The following is a 17633-nucleotide window of genomic DNA, read 5'->3' as shown; positions in this document are numbered from 1 at the left end:
TTGTAAGGGGCCTCACCAAGTCCATCTACTACACAAATTCAGGCGAGAATCTACATGAAAGCAGATTCAGATTCGCCTTCCTCCATGTCAGTGTCAGGATTCTTAGGGCTAGCAGCTGGAAGGAGATGGATGATAAAATTGCCGAGTCGGTACCATAGTTGTCACTGGGTTGTGATGCAGTGTACCGAGGATTAGGAGCATCTAAGCTGATCTCCTGAGCTGACACCGAAGCTCCTGCTAACTGGACCTGCCTCTGAAGATCTTGATCCTCCACAAGTTTAGAGGCCCAATTCTCTGGCCTCCCTCCACTCGCAGGACTTGCTTGTAACTGTGGCGAGAATGTTGGACAGTGCCTCTTCCTGCACCGAGACCTTGGAAGCTTTAGTTGGGCGACGTTTTAGTGGATGGCCTCAAAAGGCGACGGCCTAAACAAGTCTATGAAAGATCAATGCTCTATGGGACTTGGGATGGAAGATGTCCCTAAGGGGACTTGGACCTGTCTAGGCCGACGACACTTCTGACTCGGCATAATGGGAATGATCCAAATTTCTCCCACACAGGATGAGTGCCAATGGTTTGGCTTTGATTCCTTGTGCTTCTTGGTGGCACTGCGAGCAAGAAGCATGCCCATCCATTACCGGAACAGGAGCTTGGCAGCTGCGGGCTCGGGTTTCTCGTCATGCTAGCAATGGCAGCTTCTTGGTGTAACCTCAGGTCAGGAGACAGAATTGCTGTGCTTTACAGTATAGCTACCCTCCCATTACCAGACAATCGGGTCGGTCAATGAATTGTGAGAAGCAGGGATAATAGCAGCCACTGCGTTAAGTATCTCCTGCACGAGTGTCTCTCAAGACAACCTTGGTGCAGCTGGTACACAGATGACTTGCTCCCCAGCTGGAGCGCAAGCCTCCTTGGGAGGCACCAGAGGTGCACAAAACTGGTTCGCTCATGCTCACCCAATAGTATAAGGACAGGTGATCGCAAACAATCGCAAGCCAAGTGTGGTTGACCAGGTACCTGTACACTATCACCCAATGGATCACTGTTCGCCACTGGCATGCAGGTGACAGGTGTGCAAGATTGTCTCTCCGTAGCTCGCGATCACCTGTGCATGAATTGTACACAGGTGTTTTGTTGCTCAGGCAAACCTAACTGGTGAGCTCTGTCTAACAGAATGCACCTGGCAATCTACCAAAGGTAACTGCATGTGCTGTACTATGGGAATTTCACGAGATCCCAGCGGCAACGTTAGGCGGTTGCTGAATGATCACATGAATCATCTGCAAACTCCTGAGAGCTAAAGAGTGCAGGTGACAAGTTGCCCTGGTGCTTAGGGGCAACCTGAGGAGGTAGAGTCTTGGATTAAGCTGCGCCTGAGGAGGTGAGTCTCGGATTAAGACCTCTCGCTCTTGCGACAGCGTCTACTTTAAAACCCCGGAGGGATGGCGAGCTCAGATGGGGGTGATCGACCAACATGTTCCTCATGCTGACCACCGGAGGGAAAGTGTTCTAGAGAGGAGCTCTGAAGGGGACTACCCTGCGGATCCTCAGATGGGCGAGGATCGGTGGTGGCGGCACGAGACCGGGCAGGAGGGAAGGGACTCCCTCCTGTCGGTCTAGAGTGGGGAAGTGCTGAAACAAACCCCGGCATTCCTCTCCTGCTGTGTACCCCTCGCCAACACCTCCAACAACCAGTTCTTATGGGGGGGGGGGGGGACCAGAGAGTCCCAAGGAGGGCCAGAGCTGATGCAAGGCATCTTGTGATATGGTTTCTACCTGGGAGGCAGCTTCCTCCGCCTCACTACCAGGGGGAGGAAGGAGCGTCCTAACCCGGAGGTTGACCGAAAGTCAAACAGCTCTTCCTCTTACTGTACCGTTCCCTGGAAGAGACCAATCAAGCAGAGTGAGAGAAGAGGGTACCAGAGGAAACAGAAAGAAGTCAGGATTTCTAAGACCTCGAGGAAGACCCATAGGGCGTAGCATCTCTTTTAGACTGCTTCTTCCTCCTGCCATACTGCTCCCACTTGGAGAATTACCACTCCCTACACTCTGGAAGCCTCTGTACGAAGGGTAATGGCAGTGAGGGTCTGTGTCCTCCTGGGAAATGAAAGTACTGCAGGAAATTTTTTAAATTTTAGCCAGCCAGTGAGAACGTATAAGATGTCTGTCTTTGACCACAGGCAAGATCAATGTAAGGAAGGTATAAGTGAGCGGGGGGACAGTGCTTCTCCCCGCTACTTCTGGTAACAACTGTAAGGGTGTTGACATCTCGTTTAAAGTTTTGTAGCCACCTTGCTCTTGATTTCTTCTCCTATGTAAAGAACTAAAGGTTTGTAATTTTTGTAGGAACAACTGATAGTTTGTTTGGTTGTGTTAGTGTCTGTTTGGATACACAAGTCTATTCTGATATTTCTCTGATATTATTTCTTGGAGACAACATTAATAAAAGAATGGGAGGCGCTGTGTAATCTCAAGACACTTTGCCCCCTGTCCCTAGCCTCATGTTGGTTAAGGAGGCATATGAGCCCTTCTCCAAATATACTGTAAAAGATGGTAGTTTAGCACATACTACCAATCAGGTGGCCTTGGCTCCAGTACCAGAGTTGGTTCTCGGCGATGTGTCATCGTCTGTCCGACGTACTGTACTTCAATTCAGTGTAAGAGTTGCTCTTATGGATAATATAAAGCCTACATCCATAGGTTTTCCTTATACTTAATAAGTTTGTGCTGTGCATATTGATACACAGGCTGTGAAGTAGGGAGGACAATATTTCTATGGAATTTCTGATGCAGTATTGGACTCCTTGTTCTTGCCTTTCGTAGGAAAGTTCATGGAGACCACACAGCACCTCTCCAAAAATAGGTTTTTCCTTTGTCAAAACCCCTTTATATCTATAGTAATACATTACATATTTCAGGAATGTTATCTTGCAGAAAAGACATGCTTTACAGTAATCAAAATTTCAAATTCTGATAAGTATTCCAGTCTTGTCTTCCAATGTAGACTTGGACAATATTAAAGGGTAATGAAATGTTTTCATTTCAGTTTATAACATATATTGGCTTGTTGAAATAAAATGTTACAAGAGCAGACTTTTAGTGTTTTCCTTTACTATAGGACTAGAAACCTTTTCAAAGATTAATTTGATAGTTTTCCCAGCACTTGCATGAAATAGATATGTACCACGCTTTTAGGAATTTTTCTGATTCAAGAAGCATTCAAAATAAATCAAATTCAGCAATGTTACTTCTAACCTATTTTGTAATCGCTTTTATTTACAGAGTATGATGTCTTCACGAAGATTTGTAAGCATTTCAATTTATTTCAATGTTTTGCATCCCTTCTAAACAAAAGAGAAACAAAGACAAAAAATCCTGGAACAAATGTATAATAAATTCAGTTGAGAATTCAAGGTGAAGGAAAAACTATTGTACAATCGTTCACTGATATGTGTAATCAACGGACAAAGCACACACGAACAGTTTATATACAATGCTTGTGAAGAAATATACACAAGAAAAAACCTCTAAAACAAGAAGAAAGCATTGTTTAATGAAGTCAAAATAAGAATTTGTACAAAATAATGAGGAGGTGAATTTGATATAAGGCGGAAGCAAGCAAACTCTGCATGGACTGATCAAAGTTTATACAAGTCACTTTCATTACTGTGTAGCCCCATTTAACTGGCAACCTGTTTTCTATAATATATATATAAAATATATATATATTTATACTGTATAATGAAATTTACTGATAAATCCCATTAAAATATTTAAAAATCCTGCAAACCTATTACGATACTCATAATTTTCTTAAAAGGCAAATTATAAATAATGATTTTGTCAAACTAATCCCCAACTCAAATCTTCAGCACAACATATACAGAATGTATATTATATAAGGAGAAAGAGATAACTAGTGTAAGGTAACAACCAGCAGAATTAAGGGGAATATCAAGAATATATAATATACAAAATGTATATAATTCCTCTAAAGCTCCTCCAACCAATGGTATATAAATTCCAAATACAGTACTTTATACGTCCTTTTTATATCATGGATTTCCAAGAACCTGAATGTGTAATTGCAATCATATACATGTATGTACAAGTATTAGGTCATATACACAAATACTTTTGGCAGTCGCTGCTTATGTAGCACATCGTAAACATTCTCATATCAAAGTAATTTTTACAAAATATAACTTTAGCAGTGAAGATAAACTTGTAACCACTGCTTCAGAGAGCACCAGTATAAATATCTAATATACTTAGCAGCCCAATACACTTGACGGAGCTGCTGTTGCAAGCTTGGCAGGGAGGGAGAAGGTGGCCGGACCTCACTTGATGAGTTAATATCAATGTAAACCAACTTTTCTGAAAATACTTCGACAAAATTATCAAAAACTAAAAAAAAATGAATGGACCTTCAGATTTGATAAAACAAAATTTAATTGCTATTTAAAATATGCAATCAGATTTAATTATTAAAAAATAAAAAAATGGTGAAAAATTTAGGTGACTTTCAAGTTTTTCTTTATCTATGGTTTCATCAATATTAAGGGAATTTATATTAGACTTAATACTACCACAATGTACTTTTGTAAGGCTCAAAACCTGGTATTTTGGGGGGATCTGCAATACTTGCAAAAATTCTTGGTTTCACATGATGCATGATTACGCCCTACACTGAATACCATACTAGTTATAGAATGAAACTCACTTCCTCACACTGCCGCAATGTTATAAATCCTATCCTAAAGGGGGCTCTTCTAACAATGGCCAAGAATCTGAAACACCATCCCTGTACTATAAAGTCATTCTTTGGTATTTCATTTAAAAACCTAAAAATCAGTATAATTCATATAATGTACAAGAACATGATAATTCAAAAGGTCTTTTCAGAATTCTGACCAAAGACAAAGAGTCCATCACAGTTTAGTATATGAAGAGACTGTTGCTGCTATCTGCTAAGAGAAGACCCCTTATCTGACCTCAGCTGGTGCGGCACTGAACATCTGCCACGCTGCTATCGTTGGGACCTCCGGGTGATGGGTCTCCCCGTGGAGAGTTATCACGGCCTTGCCCTGGCCCACCTCTTCCTTCACCACTGCCTCCACCACCAAAGACATGAGCAATGTTGCCCTGAGCCATACTACCCATATGTAGCAACATCATCTCCAAAGGGTCTGCACCCATCCGTTGTTGATTAGCTCTTGCAACTTGTTCCACATCCAAATTCACCTCCCTTTCGTTGTCAATCTGCAAAGCAAGTCTTCTCATATATTCTTTTACTTTCCAACTCCTCAATTTATATATGTACCTAACCTCAACATAAAAACCAGCCTCTAAATTAACTACTGTACTTTCCATTAGGCTTTTTTTGATGTGCATAAAATTAAAGTATCAATACATCAATAAAATTAAATTGCATAAAATTTTGTTGGTAACCATATGAAAAAAATAACTAATATTTTCTTTTCTACTCCAGTTTCAAAGGGATTAACGGGTGATAAAGTGTGGGACAGAGGTAGATGGAGAAAGCTGTTTCCTCTGAAGATGCGACTGACAGAGCAGTCTGTGCCATCAGGGAAGCTCTCTCTGGATTTTGACTAAAATTACTGACAAATCAAGATATTACTTAGTTTTGTGGCCATCTGGGACCCACCACAGTTAGCATGAGACCTAGCATGATCAACACTGCTGAACAGGTAGCAAAACAGGCTGAATGGGGGAAGGCGTAGATGTACACGTGATCCCAAGGGTATTTGAGAGCATTCTCGAATACTTCCATGGGTCTGTAACGGAAAACAGAACACTGAGAGATTCCTGTTTAGCGTAGCTGTGAAGTAAACAGGTCGATTCACGGTGATTCCATAAAGACAAGAAGCCTTTCAGTCAATCAAGGATGCAGATAACACCCAGAACCCACCCGTTACAATTAACTGAGTCTGCTAGTACATTTCTCTGGCCAGAGATGTAACTGGTTGATGGCTGTATAGCAAGGTACTCGATCCGAATGTGCATCTGCTTTGTCTACTTGTAAGTAGGGAGAAAAACTCTGCTTGTTGACGTTATGCTACTACAGAGGCACTGTCGCTTATCAACACGACTCGTCAAATGTTCTTGGAATGCTTGCAGCGCTAGAAATATTGCTTGCTTGCACTTCCAACATGATGTGCAGACGCTTTTTATCAGCTAACCAAACACCAGACGCAACCAGATTGCCCAGGCGTACAGCCTACCTTTATCTTTTACGCATCTGAAAACAGTTGTATGGCTGAGGAGTCAAGTAGAACTCCCTTGGAGAAGTTTTCTTTGCCAAGCCACCAGGTAAAAACAAACAATTCTTCTTAGCTCTAGGGGTTAACTACTACACTGTAATTGGTCAGTGGCTACTTCCTCTTGGTAAAGGTAGAAAAGAGACTTCAGCTATGATAAGCTGCTCTTCTAGGAGATGGATGTTCCAAAATCAAACCATTTTTCTCTAAGTCTTGGGTAGTGCCATAGCCTCTGTACCAAGGTCATTCCACTGTCTTGGGTTAGAGTTCTCTTGCTTGAGGGTACACATACCCTTCCAAACTCTGTCATTAATCGACTAAACATCTCCTTCGAGTCTGCAACCAGTAAGGTATCATCCGCAAATAACTGATTTACCTCTCACTCGAGATCACTCTCGTTTCAATCCTCGACCAAGCACTCGAGCATTCACCTATCTCACGAACCTATCAAGAAACAAATTGAACACCATGGCAACATCACACATCCCTGTCTCAGCCCACTCTCACTGGAAACCACTAGCTCACTTCATTTCCTATCTAAACACATGCTTTACTATCTATGTAGAAACTTTTCACTGCTTGCAGCAAACAACCTTCCACCAATTCCATATAACCTCATCACATTCTACATTGCTTCCCTGTGAATTCTATCATGTGCTCTCTCCAGATTCATAAACGCAACATATACCTCCTTGCCTTTTGTTAAATATTTCTCTAATTCTGCCTAATTGTAAAAATCTGATTCATACATCTCCTACCTTTTCTAAAACCACCCTGTACTTCTAAGATTACATTCTCTGTTTTATCCTTAATCCTATTAATTAGTACTCTACCACACACTTTCCCAACCACACTAAACAAAATAATACTCCTTGAATTACAACACTTATTCATATCTCCCTTACCTTTATATAGTGGTACAATATATCCACACACCCATTCCATTGGTACCATTGACAACATAAAACATACATTAAATAATCTCACCAACCATTCAAGTACAGTCACACTCCCTTCCTTCAACATCTCAGACCTCACACCTTCCATACCAGGTGCTTTTCCTACTCTCGTTTCATCTAGTGCTCTCTTCACTTCCTCTCTTGTAATCTCCCCATCATTCTCATCTTCCATCACTGGCACCTTAACATCTGCAACAGCAATTATATCTGCCTCCCTATTATCCTCAACATCCAGTAATCTTTCAAAATATTCTGCCCACCTTTACTTGCCTCCTCTCCTTTCACAGTCTCTTCAATTTTCAAACCAACCTTCCTTACTCTCTTCACTTCTTTCCAAAACTTCTTATTCTCTTCATATGAACGACCCAATACCTGACCCCGCCTCCAGTCAGCTGCCCTCTTTGCCTTAGCTACCTTACGTTTTACTTCCACATTTTTCTCTCTATATCCTTCATACTTCTGTACACTATTATTCTACAGCCATTCTTCTAATGCCCTATTTTCTCTTCACTTCTTCGTTCACTATCCTTCCTCATGTTGCCTCTAACAATCCTCTTGACAAGCACATCACTTGCAATCCAAACAAAATTTTCATTTACCAACTTCCACTCCTATTCTAAATTACCAGTTTCTCTCACTTTCACTGTCATATGCCACTTCCAACCTTTCTTGATATTCATATTTTACCTCTGGTTTTATCAACTCTTCAACCTTCACTACCTCCCTTTGACATCCCCCCACTCTTTAGCTACAACTAATTTTTCTTCAAACAAAAAGTAATCAGACATACTGTTAGCCATACCCCTTAACATGTGCACATCTTTCAATCTTCCAAACATCCATCTAGTTTTCAACACACAATCCATTAATGCCCCTTCTACCACTCTCCTATTTGCCACTCTTACCCACGTATACTTCTTATCTTCTTTCTTTTTGAAAAAACTACAACTTATTACCAGCTCTTGCTTAACACATATCTACCAGTCTCTCACCACTCTTTTTCACCTGGTATGCCATAATTCCCAATGACACCTACCTCTCCAGCATCCACTCTAGCATTCAAGTCACCCATCACAACTACATAATTCCTTCTACCCAGTCCTTCTACACACCTAGTTAATTCATTCCAGAATTTATTTCGCTCTTTCACTTTTTTCACAACAAGCCAATACGCACTAACAAGATCCCAACATTTCCTAACCAACCTAACCCTTACCCACAATAACCTAAACGATAATTCCTTCCATTCCACTACTTCACCTGTCATCCCTTCACTCAGCAATAAAGCCGCACCCTCTCTTGCTCTTCTCCTTTCAATCCCAGACACTCTACCAGTCACTTCACCAAACATCACTTCACCCTTAACTTTTATCATTGTCTCAAACAAGGCCAATATATGAATCCTTCTATTCATAAACATACTTCCAATATCACATCTTTTAATCACATCGTACTACATCCACACACAGTCACACACCCCAAAACTAGCGTGCAGGGAGCAGTCACTCTCCCCACAGCTCCTCTTTTTTTAATATCTCTCAGGAACAGAATTACAGAAGGGGTTCCCAGTCCCCTCATCTCATCCCTTTTAGTCACATTTTACGACATGCAGGGATACGATGGTGTTATTCTAATTGTTGTTATGCCCCTGTGGCCACATGAAAATAACTAATACTATTTATTATTAGAATACTGTACACACAGCAGACAAGAAAATTTTACAATTTAAAGTACTGACCTGTGGAAGTGGAGCCCAGAGCTTAACTACGGACTCTATGCCACTAGTGGCAAGGAGACATGTATGTGGATGTGGCTGGACACAGTTGACGATGGATTCATCTCCAGGGAGCACACGGACTAGGTTAGTTGTGTCCCGATCCCAAATGAAAAGATTCCCATCATCTGACCCCGCTGCAATAAACTGGCCATCTCTTCATAGGGGAAAGACAAAAAGAATTGGATGAAATTTTGCATACAAAACTAATTTTCATACACAATAGTAACTTTCATCTGCAGTTATTTTGGAGAGTACAGTATAATGTTCTTGAACTACTTTATAATTATGATACAATATTACTCGCCTAACCAATGAGTCCAATATCATTATTTTGATCAATCAAATCGCCTAAATAAACAGTTGACATAATCAAGATGGTTATGTTTAAATATACCTTTCAGTGTGTATTCTAATAAAACTTTTTTTTCTAATCCACCAAAATATACATTTAATACTCAATTTCAATAAGAATCAATGAAATATGGGTCAAACAATTTTTGATAATTTATTATTGAACTGAATTCATGATTTCAGGATATACAGTTTGACCCAATGCTAGCGAAGTAATTGATAATATACAGAGCAAAATATTAACTGGAAAGAAATTATTTTCACACACCAAGGCCCGCCTGAACAGACTTTTAGTGTCTGATAGAGGGCGAGAAATAAACCCGTAAAAGTAAGTAAGTAAAGCCTATGAGAACATTCAGAGCCCAAGTGGCACTGGCGGAATAGATGTAAAGTAGGATATATATAAAGTGCAACGAAGGGCAGAAGGAATACAGGGTTGAGGTGGCCGATGCAGTAATGTCCCAGACTGGTGATAGCCACACTGGGGTTCGATTCCTGCTCAAACTTGTTAGTTCCCTTAGTTGCTGCAATCTCCCCATCTTTGTGAGCTAAGGATGGGGGGTTTACGGGAGACTATAAGTTTATCTGCTGAGTCATCAGCATCATTGCCTGGCCCTACTTGGTCCTAGCTTGGGTGGAGAGGGGGTTTGGGCGCTGATCTATGTATATATGGTCAGTCTCTAGGGCATTGTCCTGCTTGCTAGGGGAATGGCACTGTCCCTTGGCTCTGCCATTCATGAGCAGCCTTTGAAGACCTTTAAGTAATGCCTACACTGCACTGCTGAATGAGGTTTACTGACAGCACTAAACCACCCCTAAAGAGCAATTGAAACTGCTGTACTTTGTACCATGCAAGATTCTTGAATGTGCATTTTAGTAGGCTACTCTCACAAGTTATCTTAAACTGGAATCTTCAGGCTGACTTTTACGGAAATTTGCCGACTTCCTCAGGGATTTAATAGGCAGTCTTATAACATACAGTAAAAAATTTTTAAACAGGAATCTTCAGGCTGACTTTTGGGGAAATTTGCGGACTTCCTCAGGGATTTAATAGGCAGGCTTATAACATACAGTAAAAAAAAACTCTGAACAGGAATCTTCAGGCTGACTTTTGGCAAATTTTGCTGCCTTTCTCAGGGATTGAATGGGAAGACTTATTATGTATAGTAAATAAAATATAAAACAACCATCTTTTGATAGTAAAATATCTCAAGAAAATTTTTATGTTAATCTGTGCCTAAAAACCACAGGTTAGTACTGATTTTCCAAAATAATTATTAACATTTTAGCCAGGAAGTTCCATGATCATTACTACTGTAAAATATTATCATTATTACTAGTTTTATTATGTAATCCATTTTCTATCATCATCAACAACTTCATTTTTATACCAAAATTAATCATTTTACTACCTGTACTTATTTAAAATTCAAGTGCTATTCATTCTTCAAATGAAAACTCAGGCAAAACAAAAATATATTTTTACAATTCTGCATATAAAATCCTTTGTTCCAACCAGTATGACTAGGTGGGGAATGTTATACTCGAGTAAACAATGTCTTCCCTCAACTGCTGTTATCTTGATCAGAACCAGTGTGAGTGGGGAGGTGGGTGGGAACTACACATGATATTCAGGTCAAGTACAAATACTGAAAAAAATGACAAATTCGAAGATAATTTGTATTTTTCCTAACCATACAAACCTTACCTATTTACACAGGGTTTACCTTTTAGCGCAGCTGAAATGGCGAGCCATTAGAATTTAACGAGGGTGTATTACCCCCGCGCTAGTTAGCGGGGGGGGGGGGGGGGGGGTAGGGGAGTGGTAGCTAGCTACCTCTCCCCTCCCTCACACACAGATGAATGCTCACTTTCACTTAGAGGTAGGACTTGTCTTGGGGGACAGGGCTAGCGGGCAAATGTGTGTAAATAGCTAAGGTTTGTATGGTTAGGAAAAATACAAATTATCTTCGAATTTGTCATTTGTTCCGTAACCAAAATACAAACCACGCTATTTACACAGGGTGACTTACCCCTTAGGTAGGGTGGAAAGTCCCCAGCCATACTGGCTTTGGCTTTACCCGGGGACTCAGAATCCGAGTGAGTAGCACTCGATAAAAGGAGTCCCTGCACCTCACAAGTTCCTTGCTTCGCAAGGAACCATGTGGCCTACGTGAGCTTGTGTGTGAAGGAAGAAGTGTGACCCGTCCTAGGCAGTTGACCTGGAGTTCCAGAAGGAACTCTGGGTTAGGACGTTCCCAATACCACCTCGTCAGGGTATGGGGGACGCGACAGTATTGACTCAATACTCGGAACACAAGAAAGCATGGTTTACCTGCAGAGGTTCGAGGTCAGCTATGCAGAGACCAGGATGCTGCTTCCCCGTAGAGGGGACGATGAAGAAAGAAGAAAGGGCCAGACATACTTCTTTCGTTCATGCAGACTAAAACCTGATAACAATGCCCTCAACCTTCTGCTACCTGTCCAAAAAGGAGCCTGAGGTTAAATCAGCTGTTGTGTAGCCACCACAGAGCGATAAAAAACGTATCGAGACTCCTGTGGGTCACGCCCTGCAGGAAGCGGGCTGCGAAGGTCATTAGACGCTTTCAGACTCCAGCTTGTAGCACCTGCGTCACAGAGTAGTATTACTCGAAGGCGAGGGACGTTGCGATGTATCCAACATCGTGCTGTAGGGCGACGTGACGGGGGAGGGTCTGGAGACAGGTCGAGATGAATGTCCTTGAGTCCGGGCTGAAGAGGTATACTGGTGACTTTCCCCCATGTCCTCCTTGTGCTCCCAAATCGGCTGCAACTGAGGACAAACTGCAGCTGTTCCCAGCGCTAACCTCTCGATTCCTTTACTGGCAAGAAAGAGAAGGTCTTGGGACATCAGATACAGAATGGAGACTCGAAATCTTGAATGAATCGGACCGAAGGGCCGGGACCCCCAGATTCTGAGTCTAGCCAACAACTCAGGAGCGAGCCTGAATGTTGCCTTCCCCTCTTCCTTAGAAAGGGGGGAGTCGTAAGAGACCAAGAAGATTGCTTACACACTGGCCGTGGCCAGAGTGAGCAGGAGACCCAAGGCGGAATACAATCCGAGGCCTGTCGTAAAGGGTCTTGAGAAGATCTCTTAAAGGACTAAAAGTCCGAGCCATGCTCCAAGTTGGAGGTCTTCCTCCGACTAGGGCAGGGACGATCGTAGCTTCGCATGAGCGAGGATAGATCCAGCGGGCAGGAAAAAGTTATTCCTTTAAGCCTGAAGGTCAGGGAAAGGCTGAGCGACAGGCTTCATTGCCGAGAGCGGAAAGGAGTTTCCTCCCACCGAAAGGCAATAAGACCGTTATTGCTGGAGAAGAGGCATCAAGGGAAGAGGTATATCCCCCACGGCACCAACCACCTTAGACTCTTCACTTTGCCTGGGAGACCCCTGTGGATGACTATCGCAGATGACGCGACCTCCGTACCGCGACTGTAGCGGGTTGTCTCTTCCTGAGGAGGAGGCGTAGTGTCTCCAGGCATGAAGCCGAAGCGACGCCCCGGTTCGGGAGAGATGTCGCAGTGTGGTTGCTTGAGTAGTCTGCGCCGTGGGAGAAGCTCTCCCAGGAGTTCCGTCAGGGGAAGCAGAGGGTCCAGAAACCGTTCTGCGCATAGTCCCAGTGGAGCTCTCCCATTGAAAGGTTGACAGACAACCTGGTCTTGTTGAGACCCATTGTCCACAGACAAAAGGGAGGGAAGACGCAGGCGTCGAAGTTGTCCCACCATCACCGGAATGCATCTTGCCAGAGTTTCGGGGTCTGAGACTGGGGGGAAGAATAGCGGAAGCTTGAGGTTCCAAGCTGTCGCGATCAGGTCCCCCAGACCAGTACTTGCTGGTTACCCAAGGTCAAAGACCCCCAGGTACACTCTCTCTACGAGGCTCTGCTCGGATAGTCTGAGAGAACATTCCCCTGCCTGGAATGAGAGAGCCGATGGTGGTATTGAGAGAATCTCAATCATCCCGGTATCTCTACTGCAAGATGTGAAGGTGTGAAAATGCGTCCCCTGCTGGTTAGAATATGCCAGAATCATGAAGTCGACGCGCACGGGGCGACTCGGCAGGAGCTGTAGGATCTGTAGAGGGGCCAAACTAAGGCCCCTAAGCCTGCCTGAATGATGGAGAGGTATCCTTCAGGTCTTGACCATAGGCCTGGACCGGAACATGCCCCCCCCCTTTCCTTTGACGAGTCCGAGAACAGCATCAAGAATGTGGGGAAAGGACGAGAATATCCACTACCATCAAGAGGCTCCATAGGTCAACACCCATTGCAGGTCTAATAGTTCCGCTGGTCCCATAGGGGCCAGGAAGTCCGGTTAAACATTGCCTGAAGCCACCGGAACTTGGATCGCCCCACATGGAACTTATCCTGAGGCGACCGTTCGGACTATAGACGGGTCAATGAGGAAAGGAGAACTAGGAAACGTTCCAAGGTAGGGCTGAAAGCTCTGCTTGACTGAGAACAGGTACTGCGACTCTCCTCAGTCTTGCCACAGTCAACCGAAAGGAAGGCTCGGAGGATGTGGTAACAGAATCTGGCGTCCCCAGGTGGTCACCCATCCAAGTACCGACGTTGCTTAACCTCGCTGGACGGACGAGAAGCGGGGTTTCCAACGTGGTAAGGCCGTTGACTCAATATCATGGCCAGATACTCCAGATGTTGAGGCAGAGGAAGAGAAGGCTCCAAGCAAAATACCATGAGCCCACACTCGTGGTAAGCATCCGGAAGCTTGTCCCGGCGCTGAAGAAGGTCGAACCCGAGCCTACCGGAGTTGACCAGCCCTCCAAACAGCAGTGGAGGCGGAGGCCTGCACCTGAGCGGCCAAGAGGAAGGCAGGGAGAGTTCTCTGGGGAAACAAACCTGCTATGCCACGGCGGGATAGCCACACTGCATCATAAGCAGGAATACTTGCAGTCTAGGCTGAATTCGACGAGCACCCTGGAAGATGGAAGGAATGGAAACTGAAAGTACCCGTCCTTCCGATCTAGGGTTTAAGGAGTCCTGTCGCCTCGTTACCAGTCTGATCGATTCTGCTGGTCTACGCTGGCCGAAGTTTGTTCGACAAACTTGATCAGGGCTGAGAGGTCGACTAAGGACATCCCCTCTCAGATCCTTTCTTACAAGAAAGGATCGACTGAGGAGGCCGGGGGTGAAGCCGTCGATGATCCTAAGGAAGACCTTCACCTAAGGTATGGATCATTCTGCCCAACCGGGCAACTCTGCTGACGCTATGGCATAAAGGTTTAGAGACACTGAATTCGCTGACAGAGACGGCAGGCGCGCTATCCTTGGCTGATCACAGAGATTGTGCGGGAATGGGCATCGGGAAGCTGTCATTCGGATGAGTAACCTTAAGCATCCTCCCAGAGAAAAACCTGCAATCCTAGAGTTCGTGAACTCCTTTTAGGACTATGCCCCCCCGGGGGAGTCTCCCGTGCCATCTGTTCCTGACAGGAGGAAACTGCAATTGGACACCTTGTCCCAGTTGTCGTAGCCAATAACTTAGGCCGACGTGATTGAAAGAAAAGGGCGCTGGAGCTCTGCAGAGTCTGGAAGAAAGCGCCTTGGAGGAGTGAAAACGGAAGTCGATTTCCTCCGCACAGCCGCTGTCTAAGTCTCTGTCCTTGGGCACAAACAAACTCTTCTCAAGGATGGAAGGGTGTCTGAGGTCGTCGACCTCCACAGATGAGACACCCGAAGGAAGCCCTCAGTCAGCGCATCCAGATGGTACAACATCGAGCTTGTCCGCAAGTTAGATACTTAACGACGAAAGGCCAAGGTGCCTGAGCTCGAGAGGAGGAAAGTACCCATGCTCTTCCTGTAGCTTCCTTGAACCAAACCTCGGGCCGTAACCGAGGAGGGAAAGAACCTGGTAAGCTCCCAGAGGAAGGGGTAAGCAGTCACCCCTTGTCCGATGGAGAAATCTAGAACGGAAAGCCCCCCCGCCAAAAATCCTTCCAGGGAATGACGGGGAAGGGCTAACCAGGTTCAGGAAAGAGGAGTGTTGCTCAGATCTCCCTTAAGTTTCTCCTATTCTTGCAAGTGCCATGCTCTGCGTTTACGGGGTGAGGCCGTGTTCTGGAAATACGCTCCAGAAGAACTCGCCAGGCTGGCCATGCTGCGAAAACCCCATTGGGAATCGTGGTCGCAATCGCCCTGGAGCTCGCGCGACGGTAATTCAAAGATTTTCCGCGTGGGCGAACGTGGAAGCGCCCATGCGCGGTAACGCAAACGAAGGTGAGCGAAGGAGCGTTGAAGGAGGGCGAGCGTGGTAGGAAGGGCGAGCGTGGTAGGAATGGCGAGAGCTGGTGGTCGGCGAGCGATAACCCATAGACGAGCAATGGATACTGCAAGAAAAAAGCCGACGTTTGTGCGAAGAAACACTGTAGGTTCGCGCGACGGAACACCATCCGTCCGTGTGATGGAAAACCGTTGGTTCGCGCGTGGGCGAACATTGGAGAGCATGGGCGCGGACGCGCATGAGCGAAGACGTGCAGGCACGTGGGCGTGTGGGCGTGTGGGCGCGCAGGCGAATGGTCGCGCAGGCGAGCAGTCGCGCGGGCGCACAGGCGAGCGGTCGCGCGGGCGAGCGGTCGTGAGGGTGGGCAGGTGGATGAGCGCGAGTCCGAGGCAGCGAACGCAAGCGTTAGCGCGATGGCGAGGAAACGCGCTGCCGCGTGGGCGAGGAAGACCGCTGGCGATATGGATCAACAAGCGATCGGTGGTGAGCTCTAACGCGCAGGTTGGCGATGGCGCGTTGTGTTATCCCGACGTGATGGTCGAGCAGCATGCGCAGGTGAGCGTTGGCGAGCAATATGCGAAGGTGAGCGATCGCGAGCAGCATGTGCAGGAGGGCGATCGCGCGCAGCATGCGCAGGAAGGAGGGCGGTCGCGCGATGGCGATCAGCATGCGCAGATGGGCGGTCGCGCGATGGCGATCAGCATGCGCAGATGGGCGGTCGCGCGATGGCGAGCAGCCTCTGCAGGTGGGCTGTCGCGCGATGGCGAGCAGCCTGCGCAGGTGGGCGGTCGCGCGATGGCGAGCAGCATGCGCAGGTGGGCGGTCGCGCGATGGCGAGCAGCCTCTGCAGGTGGGCGGTCGCGCGATGGCGAGCAGCCTCTGCAGGTGGGCGGTCGCGCGATGGCGAGCAGCCTCTGCAGGTGGGCGGTCGCGCGATGGCGAGCAGCATCCGCAGTTGAGGGTCGCGCGATGGCGATCAGCATCCGCAGTTGAGGGTCGCGCGATGGCGATCAGCATCCGCAGTTGAGGGTCGCGCGATGGCGATCAGCATCCGCAGTTGAGGGTCGCGCGATGGCGATCAGCATCCGCAGTTGAGGGTCGCGCGATGGCGATCAGCATCCGCAGTTGAGGGTCGCGCGATGGCGATCAGCATCCGCAGTTGAGGGTCGCGCGATGGCGATCAGCATCCGCAGTTGAGGGTCGCGCGATGGCGATCAGCATCCGCAGTTGAGGGTCGCGCGATGGCGATCAGCATCCGCAGTTGAGGGTCGCGCGATGGCGATCAGCATCCGCAGTTGAGGGTCGCGCGATGGCGATCAGCATCCGCAGGTGAGCTAGTAGCTGGCGAACCATGTTCCTTCAGAAGAGTTGGAGAACGTTGGCGTGCCGGCTGTAACACACGCGGGCGATCCGGAGATCGCCGAGAGACAGGTGATCGCTGGTGAGCTGATGATCGCTGGCGAGCTGATGATCGCTGGCGAGCTGATGATTGCTGACGAGCTGATGATTGCTGACGAGCTGATGATCGCTGACGAGCAGAAGGCTACGCGTGGAAGCCTGCGTATAGAAGAAGAGTCCTTGACCCCGACCTGAACCGAAGTTCTAGATCGCGAGGGCGAACGTGGGCGCGTAACAGGAACCAACAGGAACAGCAGGGATGATCATCATGAAAGCGCTGACGAACAGGAGAGCGCTGATGAGCAGAAGAGCGCCTGTGCGTTAACACTGAGCAGGAGCAGGAGAGAACACAGCAGAAGGGCGCGCAGGGAAACCCTGACACGCAAGGGAAGAACCCCCGTGGGAGGCAACCCTTTGCCCCGAAGGGATCGTTGTCCGCCGGGAGACTGATGTCCGTCGGAAGACCGCTGTCCGTCGGGAAGACCGTTGTCCGTCGGGAAGACCGTTGCCCGTCGGAAGACGAGATCAGACTGCTGTCCATTTGCACCAAGTCGGAAGATCGAGAAAAAGGAGTTGTAGGCTGCAAAC

The 17633-nt window shown here is 46.4% G+C and overlaps 1 protein-coding gene across 3 annotated transcripts in view; it reads right to left on the bottom strand.

Annotated features, from left to right (window-relative positions):
* Positions 1-3244: 3244 nt before the first annotated feature.
* Positions 3245-17633, bottom strand: part of LOC137654456 (WD and tetratricopeptide repeats protein 1-like) — a 76419-nt gene continuing 62030 nt past the window's right edge. For all 3 annotated transcript variants that reach the window (XM_068388087.1, XM_068388090.1, XM_068388088.1), the window contains exons 13-14: positions 8979-9171; positions 3245-5262 (exon numbers count right to left, since the gene is read on the bottom strand). In XM_068388087.1, coding sequence (XP_068244188.1) covers positions 4996-5262; positions 8979-9171 — 460 coding nt within the window. In that variant the 3' untranslated portion in view covers positions 3245-4995. The remainder of the gene's footprint in view (positions 5263-8978; positions 9172-17633) is intronic.

The sequence above is a fragment of the Palaemon carinicauda genome, chromosome 15 (genome assembly GCF_036898095.1).
Source record: "Palaemon carinicauda isolate YSFRI2023 chromosome 15, ASM3689809v2, whole genome shotgun sequence".
Lineage (NCBI taxonomy): Eukaryota > Metazoa > Arthropoda > Malacostraca > Decapoda > Palaemonidae > Palaemon > Palaemon carinicauda.
This window is presented reverse-complemented; position numbering and strand designations above follow the sequence as displayed.